General features: G+C 41.4%; 1 protein-coding gene across 5 annotated transcripts in view; it reads right to left on the reverse strand.

Annotated features, from left to right (window-relative positions):
* The window catches only part of MTDH (metadherin), a 35,954-nt gene extending 25,096 nt beyond the window's left edge, over positions 1-10,858 (reverse strand). Inside the window, exons 1-2 of one of the 5 annotated variants that reach the window (XR_012672292.1) lie at positions 10,112-10,855; positions 3,834-3,938 (exon numbers count right to left, since the gene is read on the reverse strand). Coding sequence is in view for 4 of the 5 variants with exons in the window: in XM_075141407.1 (XP_074997508.1) it covers positions 3,834-3,938; positions 10,112-10,558 (552 nt within the window). In the remaining variant the exon portion in view is untranslated. Of the gene's footprint in view, positions 1-3,833; positions 3,939-10,111 lie in introns of all 5 variants that reach the window. The other 4 variants (XM_075141407.1, XM_075141405.1, XM_075141406.1 and 1 more) reach the window with 4 other exon arrangements.
* Positions 10,859-17,575: the final 6,717 nt, after the last annotated feature.

The raw sequence follows: 17,575 nt of genomic DNA on the forward strand, positions 1-17,575 counted from the left end.
GACATACAGGTTTTTTTTCCAAGGTTTCACCAGTTATGGCTTCTTGGCTATACAAGCACAAATAAACAGAGGAACAGAGATGACCGCTTCTGCAAGCAGTTTTGGTACAACACGTAGCAATGTAAAGTGCTAAAAAGACAATATTGAGAAAAAAAGATAAAAAATGACCCAAGATACTGGGGGAGAGTATATTGCAAAAAGCCTTGGAGTTTAATCTTTTGACAAGCTTAAGTGATGGCAAATTGACTTGACTACCTTCTTAGAAAGAAAATACAGTGCTGAAATGCTTTTCAATCTAGAGAAGAAAGGTGTAAGAACTACCAGATAAACTGGAATGACAAAATCCAGACTTTTTAAAGAAAGATGGTTATCCACGCAAATGTTATAAGATGAACTATTCACTGATTCACTGTCTCTGGAATATTCAAATAAGAATATTCTAAGAATGCTGGATGTCTTTCTGGAATACGTGCTTCTGCCAGAGTAAGACTAGTAATTGCCAGCTTTATACCCGAGTTCAAACTACATGATTTTCTAGTCTTATATGGCCAAGAAGAGTATAACAATCTCCCTAGAATTCAGAATTGGTAACAGCTAAATTATCACCACAGCTGCAGCAGATATCCTATGGGCCCACAACGGCATGCAGCTCACATGCTTTTGAGTTAGCATGCCCAAAAAGTATCACGTAGCTTCAATATAGGTACTGAAAGCAGTATAGCTTGTTAGCGCAGCACCAGAGATAATAAAAATTTCACTGCTTATATGCAGTGCTGTGCCAACACACCTATAACAATTAGGGAACTGACTTGAACAGTTAACTCATGGTTTACTGCACTAGGGGACCCACAATACAGAAGCACTCAAACTGAATTACCTCACTTACTTGCTCAGTAGACTACCTTTACCCACATACCAGTCATCTAACTTCTGAAAAGTTTCCAAAAGAGAAGGGCCGGTTTCAAAAGCAACCTGAGAAGAATTGGTTCTAAGAATATGAGCAAGTCAAATTATTCGCCAAAGCACCTTCTAAGGAAAGAGTTAAAAAGGAAAGTGAAAAACAATTACGAATTGCTTCTTGGAGTTCAAGCAGAGGAAAGATTAGTAAGTTTGTACCTATGTCTCCCATTTTCAGCTACATTGAGTATGGAAGTTGAGGTCTTAGAATCTCCCACCCATAAAGCCGTAACTATCCAACTGTCCTCTGGCACTAAAAGAACACCTGAAATGACTTCAGAAGTCTCTCAGACTCTAAGATGACTGTTCCTCCAAGTTTTAACTCCAGCTTCTTAAATAAATAGCTCCCTACAGGGGTATCAACATCAAATTTTACACTTCTCACAAAAACAAAGTTTAACAGTTTTAAAAATAAAGTTTGTCACTAACAAACACTTTTTAAAAAGATCAAGAATTCAAATCTTGAAAATATATTTAATTTCCTAACCCAAGTTACTAGAACCTGATCTGAGAAACCAGAACCATAATTAGTTATCCAATTTACGCACCATCTGCCAAACTTAGTGCTCTAACAGTCATTTCAGTCAGTTTGTTACTGAGATAACAGCAAGAGATGTTAAAGGTTACTGAGCAAGTGATCATTTTGCAGAAGCCTATTCATTCAAAGTGTCACCTTCTGCAACACAGAAAGCTGCCAGTGTTGGCTCTGCCACCAGCCAAAGAGCACATGAGGAACTCAGCAGGCCTGCCAAAATTTTTTAAATCTTTAAGATGCACTGTACCCCATGCAAGAACAATAGAAAAATAAACCTTTCTTGCTCATCCCTAAATGGCCTGTTTATTTGTAGCATTCAAGACAAGGCAATTGTGTGTTTGCAAACAGAACAAGCAATGAATTTTTAACATCCTGCAATCCTATCCACAGAGTCACTTCTTTGATACAATCTCTTACACTAAAAACTAAAAAAAACCTGTACTGTGCAAGTCATTCAAATGGAAAAAAGGGAAGAAACTATTAAAAGCATCAAGAGAATCATAAACCCTATGAACAGTCACAATCCAGACATTACCCAAAGCTTCCCCTCCCCCAAAGCAGAACAAGAGAATACAACTTAAATTACTATCCTGAAAAAACATGCATGAAATTCACAACCCTGAAGCAGCTAAGAAATACAGAAATACAAAGGAAGTGCGATTTTCATTGAAAGCATATATTCAAGCACAAAAAAAAAATTACCCTTCAGGTTATATATTATATATATTCATGTTATCTACACACATGCACATACTACTTAAATCCCACCCATTGACTTACACCACCCATCCCAAGCTATACAAAGACACGTACACAGGACCCCTTACAGTCTTCTTCGCAGGTTGATTTTTTTACAAATGCAACAGATACCCCGAGAAGCTTAACCAAATAATTACATGCCTGTAAAGTTACCTGTAGTTTAAAGAAAGTTCTTGGGTATGTTTTTAATTGAAGGGTAACTATCAAGTCCTGAGGCAATCATGCTTTGCTCAGGGTCCCCCAAAGTGATACGAAAACATAATCAGTTGAATAAGTATCCATATCCATATAGTGGTACTGATTTCCTGGAGCTGCAGCTTCAACTTAACATTTTAAAATTCAGATCACTATATTTGCAATTTTAAGGTAAAGCTCGAGTTTAGCATTTAAACACCTTACCTACTTGGAAACCTGCTTGAGATAAAGTGAAAGTTGAGAAGCAAAATATAGTTATTCCTTCAGGATCAAATTTTATTATGTTCTTGAAAAAAACCACAATGTCAATCTGACATGTGACACGTGGAGAAGAGAAAGAAGTGTGCACCATGAAATTTTAAGGCAAAGCCATTTCACAGAAAAGTCTTTCTATTTGCCAATGCTAAAAAGCTTTAGAGCCCTACAGCCAACTACCAGGAGACAGACTTTTAGCCAACATACTAACTGCAAAAGAAGTTATTATAGGATAGTCAAGTAAGTTAATTAAAGCTTAAACGAGTTAAACAAATTACAATAATCAGCTACTGGTTTCTGACTGTTTATGCATAATCATTTATTTTTCCAACACTCCTTTGTATAGTTAGAACAAATGTATTTTGTTGAAGAAAATAAATCAGAAATCCATGACAGTAGGAAAATTTCATGCACAGCAAAAGAACCAAGCCAAAAATTATCATCAAAGGCCTATTATAAATATACCCATGTTGCCTACAAATGATAGCATTTATGATAAGGCTAGAAGATATTAGTCCTCACAATGCAAAACATAACATTGCCATTAGTATGGTTACCTTTCAGATAAAGCTACAGACCAAGTTTTAAAAAGATGTTTTTAATGTAGCTGTTCAATTTGCATAACAAAAAGCTCACACCAGACTTCAAAGCCCATATTTGTCATCAGAAATTAAGAACTCTAATCACTAATGGATACATCTGACAAAAGAAATAAGCAGGCACATGGTCTTAATCCTTTGAATAGTAGTCCCCCAATTGTTAGACCATTTTCAAGCCACTTAACAATACTATCATTATGTTGCATCTCCACAGAAGCCAGCAAAGATGAGACACAAACTTAATTTCTGTAGGCTTAACGTTTTCACATGGCAAACAGAGATATCAGTGTTTAGCTGGGGGTGGGGAGAGAAGTCTGCTTGATGCAAACAGTCCGTGATAAGGCACGATCTCAGAAGTTAAGAAAATACTACTTTAGCTCTTTCCAACACCAAATTAGATTAGTACTCTTCATAGTAAGAAATATGCCTCTTCGCTCACTATGTAACAGGATTTCAAATCACAAATAGAGTTATTAGACATTGAAATAACATGCACTAAACTTTGACATAGTCATTTCATATCCACAACTGACCTTTTCATTCTTCTTTTCTGTGTCCACAGGCTGCTTTATATTTTCTTTACGGACAGTTTGTATTACTTCATCCTCAGAAACATCAAGGAAAGACCGTCCATTAGGCTGTGTAAACAATAAGTGTGAATAATAAAAAATTTGGAGAAAGCAGATGAAGCAAAGCTCAAATTACCCTATTACTGAAATGCAACTATTTGTTGACTGAAAAATGCTCGCAAGATTATTAAGTAAAGCAGCCAGAATCGTGGACCGGCACTCAAAATATCTACTGCAATTCTATATTTACCAACATAGAAATGAGAAGGGAAAGAAAACAGAAGTCTCCTCATTTCACCTCAATCCTACTCAACACAGGAATTGCTTATTAAAGGCTAAATTTCTGAAAGCTACCAGCTTTTATGTGCCATAAATTATCTAATTAAATTTACACATTTACCACTTTGTAGCAGTTCAGCAACGGGCTGAATTTTTAAAATCATTTTTACCTTGACCAAATTTCTGCAATTTCTACCTATGCATATCCCTCACAGCTCATTTCCTTCACAAGTTAAACTTCATAGTAGAACAGAAATTAGAAGTCAAACACAAAGCATGACTAAGCATGACAGCCCATTGTTCTTTTCATCCAGACTTGATTATAGTCGTTACGTTAGTCTACCATTTCCCCCTCACATAATAAAGGAAAGAAAATTAGCATGTATTATTTAACATATGAAGTTAAAACTCTGGACAGTCATTAAATTAGTCTTTATCATCACCTTTGACAGCAACGGCATACACCTTAGCCTATATATTCCCTATGCAAAAATGTAATAATTTTTAAAGTCACGTTTATTGTTAACAAAAAGCTATGATTGAAGTTACTGTGCTTAACTGCAGAAAATAAGCAAAGCATTATACTACTGTTAGCCATTAATTTCACCAAGTGAAAAACAATTGTCAAAAGTAGTAACTGTTACTGAGTCCACACAAGTTTCATACCGATTCACATTCATAATGATTCAGATAAATTAAAGACTGAAAATTAAATAAGATATTAAGCATAAATAACTACTTCATAGTTGCTTTCATTTCTGCAATTTCTTTTTAAATAAAGTTCAAACTATACTATCTTTAGTTATCTTTGTTATTAAAAAACCAAAAGCTATTTTAACTCTGCATCACATGAACCTGATTGCTTTAAAGTAAAACATATTACAACTTAGCATGACCTATTCCTTCAAATATCAGATCTGATCCTCAATTTAACTGGTACAGGTATTTAAGACTTGCCATGTTATATTATGCTTACAAATCACCCTTGGCATGCTTTCACCAGTGCATAACATAGTATTGCTTGCTGTAGTTAGCCAGCATGCCAACTTCTTATTTTGTAACTATTAATAGAAATTCAAAGATCAGGTCACCTAACTCTTCTTCTCCTGCAGCAACCAGCTTTAAACTAGACTTTTCATGTCTAAGATGCAGTACATTTCTCTCAGCATTCTGAAAATGAAGTATATTTTACAGATCTGTGTCTCAAAACTCTCTCTAAAGTTCCTCTCAATGAAACTCACAGTACTTGATTCCACAGGGATACTAACAACCTGATATTCAACCTCGAAAATAACCCGTTGCCAAAAATCAGTTCTTGAACCCCTCTATTTTCTCCAAATTCCGTACAGCCATGTTATTAGTGGTGTGATGTCTTTCAATCCATGGCAGTACCCGTGACATTTAAGATCTTAAGCTGCAGGAAGAATCACTATTTCTAAGTTATTTAGCAGTAGAGTTAGATAACAGATTTGCTGCATCTGGTATTGGACCTGTGTCAAAAGCACTTACAGCCAACTAACTTTTTAAATTCTGTACCTTGCTTTGCTCTTTGCTATTACATATATACCTTAAATTGAAAACTACTTTCTTAATCCCTCTCAAAAATTCAATAGATAAAAGTTTTAATCTTTAATTTCAAAAAAATTCAGCTGTTTCCCTGAAGTAATAAACTAATTTGTATCCATTAAACCCTCTGGAAAAATTAATCCCCATGACTGTTTAAAATGCTGTCTGGTCATCTTATCATGTAAACAACAACCATTAGAAATATGTTTAAAAACTTGTACTTTGATACATTTCTCCCTGAATGTATCCCTGAATTGTAATAGTCTCCTTTTCAGTGGAAGCTTTCCACATTTATTTTCTGCCTACAGATGAATCATAGAATTTTAACCCAAATTCATGTGACCATTTTTGGATATACCAAAGATAGTAACAGAAGCGGGAAAGAAAAAAGCTTTTCTATAGTATTCAGAAATGTTTCTTTTAAAAGACAACTACAGTCAAAAAGACTAAGTTTAAAACTTTATGGTGATATATTAAACATCCACTGACAATATTAATTCATTCAAATTGTGCAATTTATTATTTGCCATCTTTTTTTCCCCTCATCCCAAAAGCTATAGGGAAGATGCAACAAGGCAGAAATAGTGCTGTCAATAACACTACTGATTTCTGAACACACTTCTTGCCTGCTGACCTTAAAGTCCCAATATTTAAATAAACCTTTTTCACACACATTCATTTGAGGGCATTAAGATAATCCAAAAGTAGAATAAGGTTTTGCTGAGACTGTTAAAATGAAAAATATTGTCCTTTAAATATGGTACAGAACAATGGATAACTCAGTTTCACACTTCAAATTGCAGTAATGAAATTGCTGTCATTTGAGTCTTACAAGGCCATATTAGCCGAAGTCCTTAGTTACACATTATAAAGCTATGCCTACTTAGAATATCTTTGGCTAATGAAAGAATCTGTTTACCGATATTATTTTCTATAAGCTTCTCTTAAGAAAGAAACTAAGCAATTTTCCCTTTGAGTACTGGATAATCCTACAGCCCTACTTCTCCCGCCATTTGACAATTAACAGATACACAAAACCAACATGTAAGTATCAGTTGGAAGTATGAAAAAGTATTAATGCAGTCTATTTCTAAGTGCAATAAGCATAAAACAGTCATAGCCTGAAAAGTTCTTTCAAGCACACCAAGTATGAAACTTTCTCAAACGAATGCAAATGCTTTTACTAAAATGTGTAGCATTTACTGTCCAGGTGTACTTCAAACAATAGGAAGTACATAGTCAATTTGGTATTTTCTGCATCTACAAATAGATGATATGAATGGCTTTCTAAAGCTGTAGCAGAGTACAGATGGTTACTCTCAAGTTTCTATGGTGTTTTGCAGACTGTGTAGAAACCACGTAAGAACAGTTTCACCTTTTTCTGCTGAAGGTTTAAAAAGTAGAAGACAGGCACAGCAATTACTTGGAAGGGAAAGGAATTAAAATTAAAGATCAAGAGATTTGGGGGGGGGGGGGGGGGGAAGGGGGGGAGGAATCTTAACAGGGGCCAAAGAACTCTGTGAAGGAGACAAAGAGCTCTGCCCCTGCCAGGAACTTAAAAAAAAAAAAAAAATCTAAAGTAAGGATACCATGATACTACCTTGCTCCAAGCAGCTACAGAAAGCCAGAACTGGCTCTGTAAACTATAGGGTTAATGAATGCTAAACCATTTCAGCTTCATTTTTCTCTCAGTCTGCCCACAGCAAGTAAACAAACATAGTTGCTACTGTATCCAGTCAACGCAGTGCTATTCAACTAAACTTATTTTACTAAAAGTATCAGGTAAGTCGTACCCTACCTATACAGGAACTGAATAAAGCCACGTGCAAGAACTAAAGCAATAATACCCTTCCTCAGAAAGGGTATAGTGAAGAACATTTCTGATCCTAACTGATGAGAGTTACGCATCACCTGCCATACGATGAGCTCAGTAATTCTGTATTAAAGTAACCCTACAGCTTTTAATTAGACGTCTGTAGTGTGCTCTTTAATGCTACAGACCAGTTGCTCTAAGCTTTCCGAAATGCCCTCAATGGAAATCTAGACCCTGGCATAGCAAACCCTGTAGTAAATCTACCGATAATAGGCTTACTCTTTTCCCTTCACAGACCTCAGTATTAGCATCACAGTGTACAAAAACACAACACGAAAATGACTAGGCAGCAATCACTGAGAAGTTTTGCTGCATCTTTAAATTTCCAATGTTATTTTGAGAATTTTTCATGTGAAAGTTGGAAAACATTGGGACATGCTACTACAGGTCTCTATGAACTTACCTTGGAAAAGGAGCATGAGGCAGGCCTATTAAACTTTGCCACTGCTATAAAGTTACTTGCACTACAGTTAATGATTCAGTTTGTGCATTTTCTTTTTGCAAAAGGTGGTGGTTTGGTTTTTTTTCACCTCTGCATGGAATAATGAATACAAAGTACTATAAAAATAACTTCAAAAATCTTAACAATACAGAATGACAGCCTGACAGCTGAAAAACTATTTTACTCTTTTGATTATGAAAATATTTGCTCTAACATAGCCTTAACTTTATTTTGTGCCTCAGTAAACCAAGCTTGAAACAGTACAAGTATTTATATTCACCAAAAATGTCAGTTAAGTTTTATATAAAATGAATACAAAATTTGCTTTTATGAAGCCCTGCACTACAGATTATTGTCAAGTTAACAGTGTATCTACCTCTTCACTCTGTCTTCTGTGGAGGCATTTTTTAATGTTTTCAATGATGACTTGCAAGAGTTTATGCTTTGTTTTTATACTGGAGTTTAAAGAAAAATAAAACAAGCAAAATCTCATGTTTTTCTAGGATTAGTCTTTCTTTTCCAGAAGGCATAAGGATCTACTAAATCTTGAAGGATCTGCTGTTCAAGATGGCAAAAAAATTGCATGTTTAACGTGCCTTCTCCAAAATGGAGACCTAGCTACACTGGAAAGATTCTGAATCACAATGCTTCCTCTTCTTGGTGCTCAGCGTTTGGTCTCTTGCAACTTCCAGAATCAACTTCACTAGTTCACTGCTCAAAGACAGGTTGGTGACGTATGCAGAATTTTTTTGCTTTCTTTCAAGATATTCTAGCCTTAATGTCTCATTAAAAAGAAAAACCAAACTTCTCAAGTCTTAATACTGCCATAGTCTCAAATGAAGGTACAAACCCATTTTCTCTCGTTTTTCTGGTCATTAGGTAAACAATTCAGGTTTTATAGAGCAAGATATAATTAAAAGACACAGTTGTAACAGGCAGGGGACATCTGCTGCACTTTCATTCCTATAATCCATTTGGACATAAATAGGATTACGAACATACTAACAATATAAAAGCTATAGAAGCAATCCCTTCAAGCCCCAAAACTATGGTAACTGGAAGCTTTAAAAGGATAGTTGATAATTTCTGCATTCTACTAATTTTCTCATGAAGTGCACGCATACTGTCAAAGATGGAAGGTTCCCACACCGCATACTGAGGATTTGGGGAAAAAAAAAAAAAAAAAGACAGGAATGATCTGTTTTTAAGGGGCTGCTAAGACACAGATTTCCTTATTAAAGGAGATGATCCTTACTGTAACAACTAAATCAGACATATTCCTACTGAGGCAAGCTCACCCCAAGATTGATGTCAACATGTTCTGTCAAAAAGACACAGCAAAAAGCCTTACTCAAGTTTGAATCATCACAGCATTTATGGGGCTTACAATGCTGCTTCCAATCTGTACCTGTACAATGCTGCTTCCAGGCTGTACCCGCCTGGACTGCAACTCCTGGCTTGAAATTCTAAGCCATACTAAGGTCTCTACTACTGGTTCCTAACCCTGCAAGCCATTCGATGAATAATAATAAAAAAAATAACGCTTTCATATAATTCTTGTTTCCATTAAAAAGCTTCTAAAAAGAAACGAGCGGCTTTCTCATCACCCAGGACTATTAACGTGCGATTTCCGTGGGTGCGCGCTGCTCCTCCAGGTTTTCACAGCAACCGAGTAACCCAGACGACACGAGACAGCTCCGGAGCAGACAGTCAGGACCCCCCATCCCTTCCACAAGCAAGTATCACCCAGGTGAATCGCACGGGGTCTCGGGGGAGCTCTATGGCTTCCAGATCCTGCGGTCGGTCCTCCCCCTTCTCACCAGTGCCTATTTAACCGGCAGGCCTTTCACCGAGCAGGGGGCACGGGGGACAAGGCCCGGGGAAAGGCAGCCGCGCTCGGGGCCGCTCGCCAGACGCGACCTGCCCCCGGCCTTCCCGCAGGGGACTCCCCGCGCCCGGCCGGGTGCCACTGCAAGTCCCGCCGCCGCCGTCCCCATCCCGCCGCTGTCAATGAGTCTTTCATCCCGCCGCCCCCGCCGGCGGCCGGGCCCGGCCGCCTCCCCCGCCCCACCGCGTCCTCACCCCTTCCCTCCCGAGCGGCGCGATCCTCGCAGCCCCCCTCACCCGCGCCGCTTTCTCCGGCAGCTTCTTCTTGTTTCGCTTCTTCTGCTCGTCGCCTTTCAGGTGCAGCTGCCCGGGGCCCGGGCCCGCCGCCTTGCCCTGGCCCCCGCCGGCTGCCAGGCCCGCGCCGGCCGCCTCGTCACCCTTCCTCTCGCCCGCGCTGCGCGCTGGCTTCTTACGGAGGCCGCCTCCGCAGGCCACGGCCAGAAGCAGCCCCAGCAGCCCCAGCCCCAGCGCGGCCGGGACCACCAGGGCAAGCCAGGTGGGCAGGCCCTGCGGGTCGAGGCCCAGCTCAAGGCCCAGCTCGGCACGCAGCAGGCCCAGGCCGCCCGACAGGACGTCCCGCACCCGGGCCGCCGCCTCCTCGGCCTGCTGGGCCGCCGCCTCCTGCCAGCTCCCCGCAGCCATCGCGGCCCCCTGCCCCGCAGAGGCCCAAAGCGGGCGGGGCAGCGAGGGAGCGCTCAGGCCGAGCGCATCGCGGCCTCAGGAGAGCCGCGCTCGCCTGCCCGAGCCGGAGGCGCCGGGGGTCGGGGGAGAACGGGACGCGAGCGGAGCCTCGGCGGGACGCGGCTGCCTCAGCCCCGCAGGCGCCCGGGTCTCCTCCTCTTCCTCCCCACCCTCCGCCTCGCGCGCAACGTCACCGCCCCGCCGAGCGCCCGCCACTGCCGCAGCGCGCCGCCGCCATCAGCCCCGCGCGCGGGGCGGAGGGTGACGCCCGAAGGGCGGGCGCGGAGCTCTCCGCCTCCCGCCCCCTCAGCGGCCGCGCGGCCGCCTGGCACCCTCCTCCCCCGCCTCCTCCGCCCCGCCTTCTCCAGGGCGGTGCCGGCCGCGGGGAAGACGGGGGGCGGTGCGGAGGGGCGGTGCGGAGAGCAACCTCGACGTGGCAGCCAGCGAGCGGGGCGGTGGCCGAGGGGCTGCTTGGCGCCGCCCGGCGGTGGGGCTGCACCGCCCCTGCGGCCGGGGCGGGAGACCCCGCGGCGCTTCACACGGGGCCGGGGCGGGAGGTTGCGCCGCGGGGATGGGGGCGTGAGGTGGCGGCGTGTCCGCCTCTCCCGCCGTTTCGTCGCGCCGTGCTCCTTCCCCTGTTGGCACCCCGCGGCAGAAACATGCCCGTGCTGTGGTACGTGCAGCGCTGCGCGGAGCGGGCCCGCCCCCGGTCCGGCTGGCGCGGTGCTGAGGCAGCGGGCGAGGGACGGCCTCGGCGCTGGTGTCCCTGCCCCAGCAGGGCCTTGCCAGGCCCGCAGTAACGTGGGTGCATTTCCACGGTAACGGTCACTAATCGGCTCTATTTTAGTTTGCGGTTGCCCCAGGGAGGCGGCGCAGCGCCGGTTAACTGCCGGTTTGTGGGCGCTCTTGCCAGCGGTGTAACTCCAGAAGCAGCCCCGGGGCCGCGTCTGGGGTCTCTGGGACTGGCAGGTGGATGCTCCTTCCTGTCAGGCTTCAGAGGCCGGGATCAGGGCCCCTCAGGGACTGACTCTTCTGCAGAGAAAGTATTTGAAAATGTCGCCAAAAAATCGGTGTGCTTTTAGTTATTTCTAAATATACCAGTCAAGGTGATAAAACCACATAGCTATTTTCTAAGAGCCATATTTTCTAAGATCTTAACTCCCGCAAACTGGCTTAATACCTTAAATTACAGCTGTGTAAAATACAGCTGTGTGCATCACAGTGGGTGTTGTTTTGTCATTGGGAACTCAAAAAAATGCGTCTGTCCACATCCTATAAATATGAGCTCTAAAAAATTTTATTCCAAATGCATGTCTTGACATTTCAGAATTTGGTCTCGCAGCGTCCAGAGTTCCTGCAGAATTTGAGCTGTCAGAACCTCAGAGCTGGCGTCGTTGAGTGGCTTTACAGTGACTATAGTCTTCTGCAGTGGTGCGTTGCTGGAAAGTAATGTTGTGTCCCATTCTTTCCATTTGCAATTCTACTTTTAAAAAATGTTCCTCTCTCATAGCCTGCGAGAAAAATATCTGGGTTTAGTGCATTGAAATCTGCATGGGGTACTTGAAATTTGAAAAGTAGTAAAATAAAATTCGTTTGTTTAAACAGCACAGTGATAGCTTACGCTGTTTTCATGTACTCATAACTTTGCTTTATTTTGTGAAGTCAATATATCTTTCACATACAAGTATTTATATGTTTTTACTCAAAGTTTTTTATTAAAGTACTCCTACATTGCTTCTAAGTCCTAGTTTTTTTTATGATACCACCAGGCAGTCAATTCCTTCTTTTTTAATTGACTTCAGTTGGAACAAAAGATATTGCTGGAACTAGTGGTAGCAACTATCTCAGCAGAGCATTTTACTGGTAGACATTTATATACTTTTAGAAGATTAACTTTTTTTATTCAAAGTCATAATACTTTAGTTTTTTATAAGTCTTTTATGCTTTAGCATAGACCATGTGCATTTATTGGAAAATATTAACTATCATTGTACTGGTTGTTGCACAACTCAGCCACCCTACCGTGTCAAATAAATTATTCTATAAGTAGTTTCTTTGTTTAAGATGTTCCCCTACATAAATAGAGGTGGAACATAGTGATCACGTAGTTCTAGTTCAAAATACATTATCTGAAATACATTTTTGCCTAACAAATTTGAAAGCATCATTCAGCTACAGTGGATTTTTTTTTTTTAAACCGAGACCACAGAACAGTAGATAGTGTTCATTTTAAAGAAAACACTGCAAGAAGCTGGTGGGGCTGAATTCCACAATACAAGTGATTGAATTTAAGACCCGCTGAAGCTTTTTAAACGCAGCACCGTGGCACCACCGAGTGGCGGCATCGTGAATAGCCGAGCCGTAGGAAACGGATTTATGTGGGTGAAAAAAAAAGGTAGCAGATCCTCACTTGAAAATAGCCACTTTCGGTTTGATTCGGCTGGTGAAGCAAGTTAATCTGAAACTAACTAATATCTTTCTGTTCTGAACTAATGAGGTACAGCCATAAATAGGCATACAATTTGTAGCAAACTGAAATATTTTGAAGGAAGTTTGTGTGACTCATTAAAAATGGCGGGAACATACTATGACAGTACTCATCAAACAAAGCAAACACTCTATTTCATACTAATTTTTTAATACTAATATTAGTTTAATATTTATCTTCAAATGTCTTAATAGATTTGACCAAAGCTACTCCAAGGACTCTTTCTGGCAGTGCTGAATATAAAACATCTTTCTGATGTCATTCTCCCAAGGATCACAGCAGAAGGTTGAATGTCACATTACAAGAGAGAAAATAATGACAAAACCAAAACGAGTGTAGACAAAGCTTAATTTTAATTTTTTTAAAATCTAATTTTCTTGTCCCTGCAAACATTCTTTGTTTTAGCACAACTAGTATTAGATATACTCTATATAATACCTTTCCACAACCATATTTAAAACTCGGCACCTGCTGTTTGGCATGGCATGAAGAAAAATGAACTAGGTCTCAAAATACCTGTTCCATGCATTTTTTATGATTATCTCAAACAGTGAAGCCATGTGTCTTGCAGCTCTAGATATTCTTTACTAGATGGACACAGCAGAAACAAATTAAGCCTCTCCGCATTTAAATAAAGTAAGCAGAATCCCAACGAAATACATGTCCAGGTTTCTCTTGTGTCAGGAAGTTGAAAAAATCTTGAACAATAGGCAATTGTGCTATCTCACATAGATCATGACTCCAAATTGCTTTAAGGTGAACTCAGTACATAATTAATTTAAAATACTGAGGCAGATGATACTCATTATTTATCCTGAAGGAGGGAACAACAACAAAAAATCCCTGATCCAACAATCACCATCCTTAGCAATGTTAACAAATAGCCAGGAGAGGGTTGAGTAGTCTGCAGACAGAGTTTTCCTTGAGAAATTACTCAAGGAAATTGGGTGGGTGCCTTGGGCTAAGGCTCAGCCCAGGCTGAGGACTGGGGTTAGAATTAAGGATTGGATTAGGAGCAGGAGAGTCATCACACCTAGAGATGCACTTGGAGTGGAGCTACAAAGGGCGGCCAAAGAGGGGAAGGACATGAAGAGAATTCTTCCCTGAGACATTTTTCATCCAGGCCGTGGCTGGGCATGTTGGGGGAGGCTCAGCTGATGTCTGGGGTTAGGGTTAGCATTAATGTTACGTTCATGGTTGGGAGAGAGATAAAGCCTAGAGCTACAGTTGGTGTGGGGCAGAAAAGGAGCAGCCAGAGTAATGGGTAGGCTGCAAAAATAATTCTTCCCTGAGATCTTTTTAATCTGGGTGCTAGCTCAGAGTCTGGAGCTAGGGCTCAAGCCATCCTTTGCATTCAGTCTAAGAGTTTTAACAGGGCAGAGCCTGGGGCTCCACTTTGAGTCAACATGAGAAAGGATTGCTGAAGGAATTCTGTTCTGAGAACTTGATCATCATGGCTATGACTTGGGGTCTTGGGCTAGTCTCTGTTGATATCAGGTGTTAGAGCTGGGGCTACAGTTATGCTTAGGGACAGAGAATAGACAAAGTTTAGGTCTCCATTTGGAGTGGGGCAGGAAAGGGGCTGCAAAAAGAATTACCCTCTGAGAAATTTTTCTGATTTCATCTGATTGATGGTTAGGGCCTTGGGCTAAGTCTCAGCTCACACCTATGGTTAGGGATCTGGTTTTGTTTAGGGAGAAGAGAGAAAGTCTAGAGTTCCACTTGGACTAGGATTGGAAAGGGACTGCCAAAGGAAGGGGCAAGGGACAAAAAGAATTGCTCCCTGAAGACGCGTTCACCTGGGCTATGGCTGAGGATGTTGGGTTAGGGCTCAGCTGACCCCTAGGTTTGGGGTAAGGGTGAGAAGAAATAGAAAGAGTGGGAACTGCAGGTTAGTCGTCTGGAAAGGGGCTGCCAAAGGGAAGAGTTTGGTGTCAAAAGGATTCTCTCCTGATACCTTTTCCACCTGGGCCGTGGCTACAATCTTGTGCTGAACTTCAGCTGACAAGAGGACATGTTTATATGAGTCATGGCTAGGATATTTTGGTCTTAAGTCTCATCCAGTGCAATGGCTGGAGTATTCGGGGCTAAGTCTCTACCAACACATAGGTTAGGGTTGGGAGACAGACAAAGCGCAGAGCTCCATTTGGAGAGAGGCTCGAAAGGGGCTGCTGAAGGAAGGTGTAGGTTGCAAAAAAAATTTGTCCCCTGAGAACTTGTTCATCTGGGCTACGGCTGGGGGACCTGGGCTAACTCTCAGTGACCTCCTGTTCTCAGAGTAGCAAATGATTTCAGCAAGTCTTTGAGCAATTTCAGTTTTTCTAATGCAGTGCTTCAGGAAGGATTTCTTTCCCACCTAAGGGGAGAGAAAGAGGACAGTTCAGTTAGAAGATGAGTAATCCATGTCCCGCGTTGACCTTGGAAGTTCACCTTATTTATTTTTCCTGTTGACATGATCAGCTTTTTGAGCTGACACAGAATCCTAAGTCAAAATTCACTGTTAAGGGGTACTGTGTTCTTCAGTGTCTTTATTAATTTTACATTATTTTTCATTATAGTTCAAATTCTTGTGCATAACCATATAATTCAAATCTAGAAACATTCTGACAAAAATCATAAACTTAATTCCCTGTACGAAGGATAAGTCTGTTCTCATTAAAACTTTGACTTAAATAGTGTTTAGTCATCAAAGCTAAATTGTTGTTATGACAGATAGAGCTCATGAGTGTCTTGGGAGGTGAAAAACACTTTGGCAGACTGTTCATGTTCAAATTTCTATCAATCAGCCCTAAGCACTGAGAAAAATAAATATGCAGACCAGCTGGGAAAAAGCCCCTTTGAATTAATGGAAAACAAACACCGAATTATAGGCCTATTAGCTCATATCACTGGTTATATGAAATTGTTTTCTGTATTTTTTCAAGTGTACGTTAAATATCTCCTCTAACAGGTCTTCTAGCATTTATCTTTGAAGAGTTTTCACAGCTTTATTTTATAGGCAAGACAGTTTTCCTAATACAGCATTTTAATCAAGAGGTGGTTGCTGTTCATACAGATGGCACCAAGTTAGCTTGAAACCATGTGGTTCATTTATTAGCAATACAATTATGGAATCCAAGTATGCAGGCTCATTTATGCATTTAGCCTTTTGCACTGCAGTCTACATTGCTGACTCTCCTGCGCTGTCAGTACCTGAGCTATCTAGAGACGGAAGCAGCAGTGCCATCAGTGTAGACGTATTCAAGCTCTTTTAGTTGTTCCTCTATGTTCTACTCTAAATAACTTTGTTATAGTCTTGGGCTGGTTTCTGTCATTCTGACCTAGAGGTAGCTAGGAATATTCCAAAATACCAAATGTTATCAGAAAACTCCAATTCCAGGAAATTACAATCATGGAGGGAAAACGTCTGCGTTTCAGTGAGCTTTTCATGCAGCACACCTGTGGCTCCCACAGGAAGCCTAATCTGGTCCTGTTCCCCTGATGGCTCGTATAGCAGGGTGCTGCTGTGAAGCCTGAGCACTCTTGGCTGTGAGGTCTATCACAGGGAAGACCAGTTCTGGGCAGCTGTACTCTTGGAAACCCAGAAAACCCCAACCCTTGCCTGAGCTAGGATATCATGTTTTTTCAGTCCCTTTTTTAGTAGATGGAAAGCTGTACATGGGAGGAGAAAAAAAAACCCAAGCAGTTATGAAACTATGAATAATACATAGAACATATGTGAATTCAGTCTGCACCGTCAATGCTAGAGCTGGCATAACTTTTGGGTACTTGATTTGGCATTCTTAGTTATTCTTAATGTGAGAATTACATATCAATTCAACTTTTTAGAAAATCAAATAGGAAAAAAAGTTCTCCTGATTTTAAAATCTACTTCAGATTGAAATTATTCCTATACAGAGTAAAAACCTCAGCCTCATTTAAAACTCATTGAAACCAGACTTCGTGAAAGATCGCACTGTCTATAGCATGTATGTCTATAGTGCTTAATAAAATAATCCCAGGGATCGTGTCAGTTCCTAGCCCTGGGGTGGCACGTGCTGGCTCACACCCGTGCTGCTAAAGACTCTCCTGTAGCTGACGGGCTGTGTCCATGCCAAATAGGTTGTGCCTCTGGGTTTCATTTGGGTACCATGTGATGTTCCTATGACCCTAAGAGATAACTGCTATTTTTTTGTAGTCTTTTTTTCGGTCGAGGTGTCTGAAACAATGTGAGGGCTGTGTTGCAGCTTGTGAGAGTGAGGTTTTTATAGAATGAAATTGAGGATGTGTGCTTTGCTGTGCACCGTAAGGATCTGGGAAGATGTTTCAATACAAGACTCTGTAGGTCAGAGAAAGCCAAACCTTATCAACAGTGCCTGCAGTAAACTATTCTGAGTGTGCTGCCTGAATTTTGCTTGGAAAGTTAGTTGGAGTGGTCTAAAAAAACCTCGGGATGCAAACTAATGGTTAAGAACTGTGAATGCTCAGAGTAAATTATTCAGATTTACTCT

The sequence above is a fragment of the Calonectris borealis genome, chromosome 2 (genome assembly GCF_964195595.1).
Source record: "Calonectris borealis chromosome 2, bCalBor7.hap1.2, whole genome shotgun sequence".
Classification (NCBI taxonomy): Eukaryota; Metazoa; Chordata; class Aves; order Procellariiformes; family Procellariidae; genus Calonectris; species Calonectris borealis.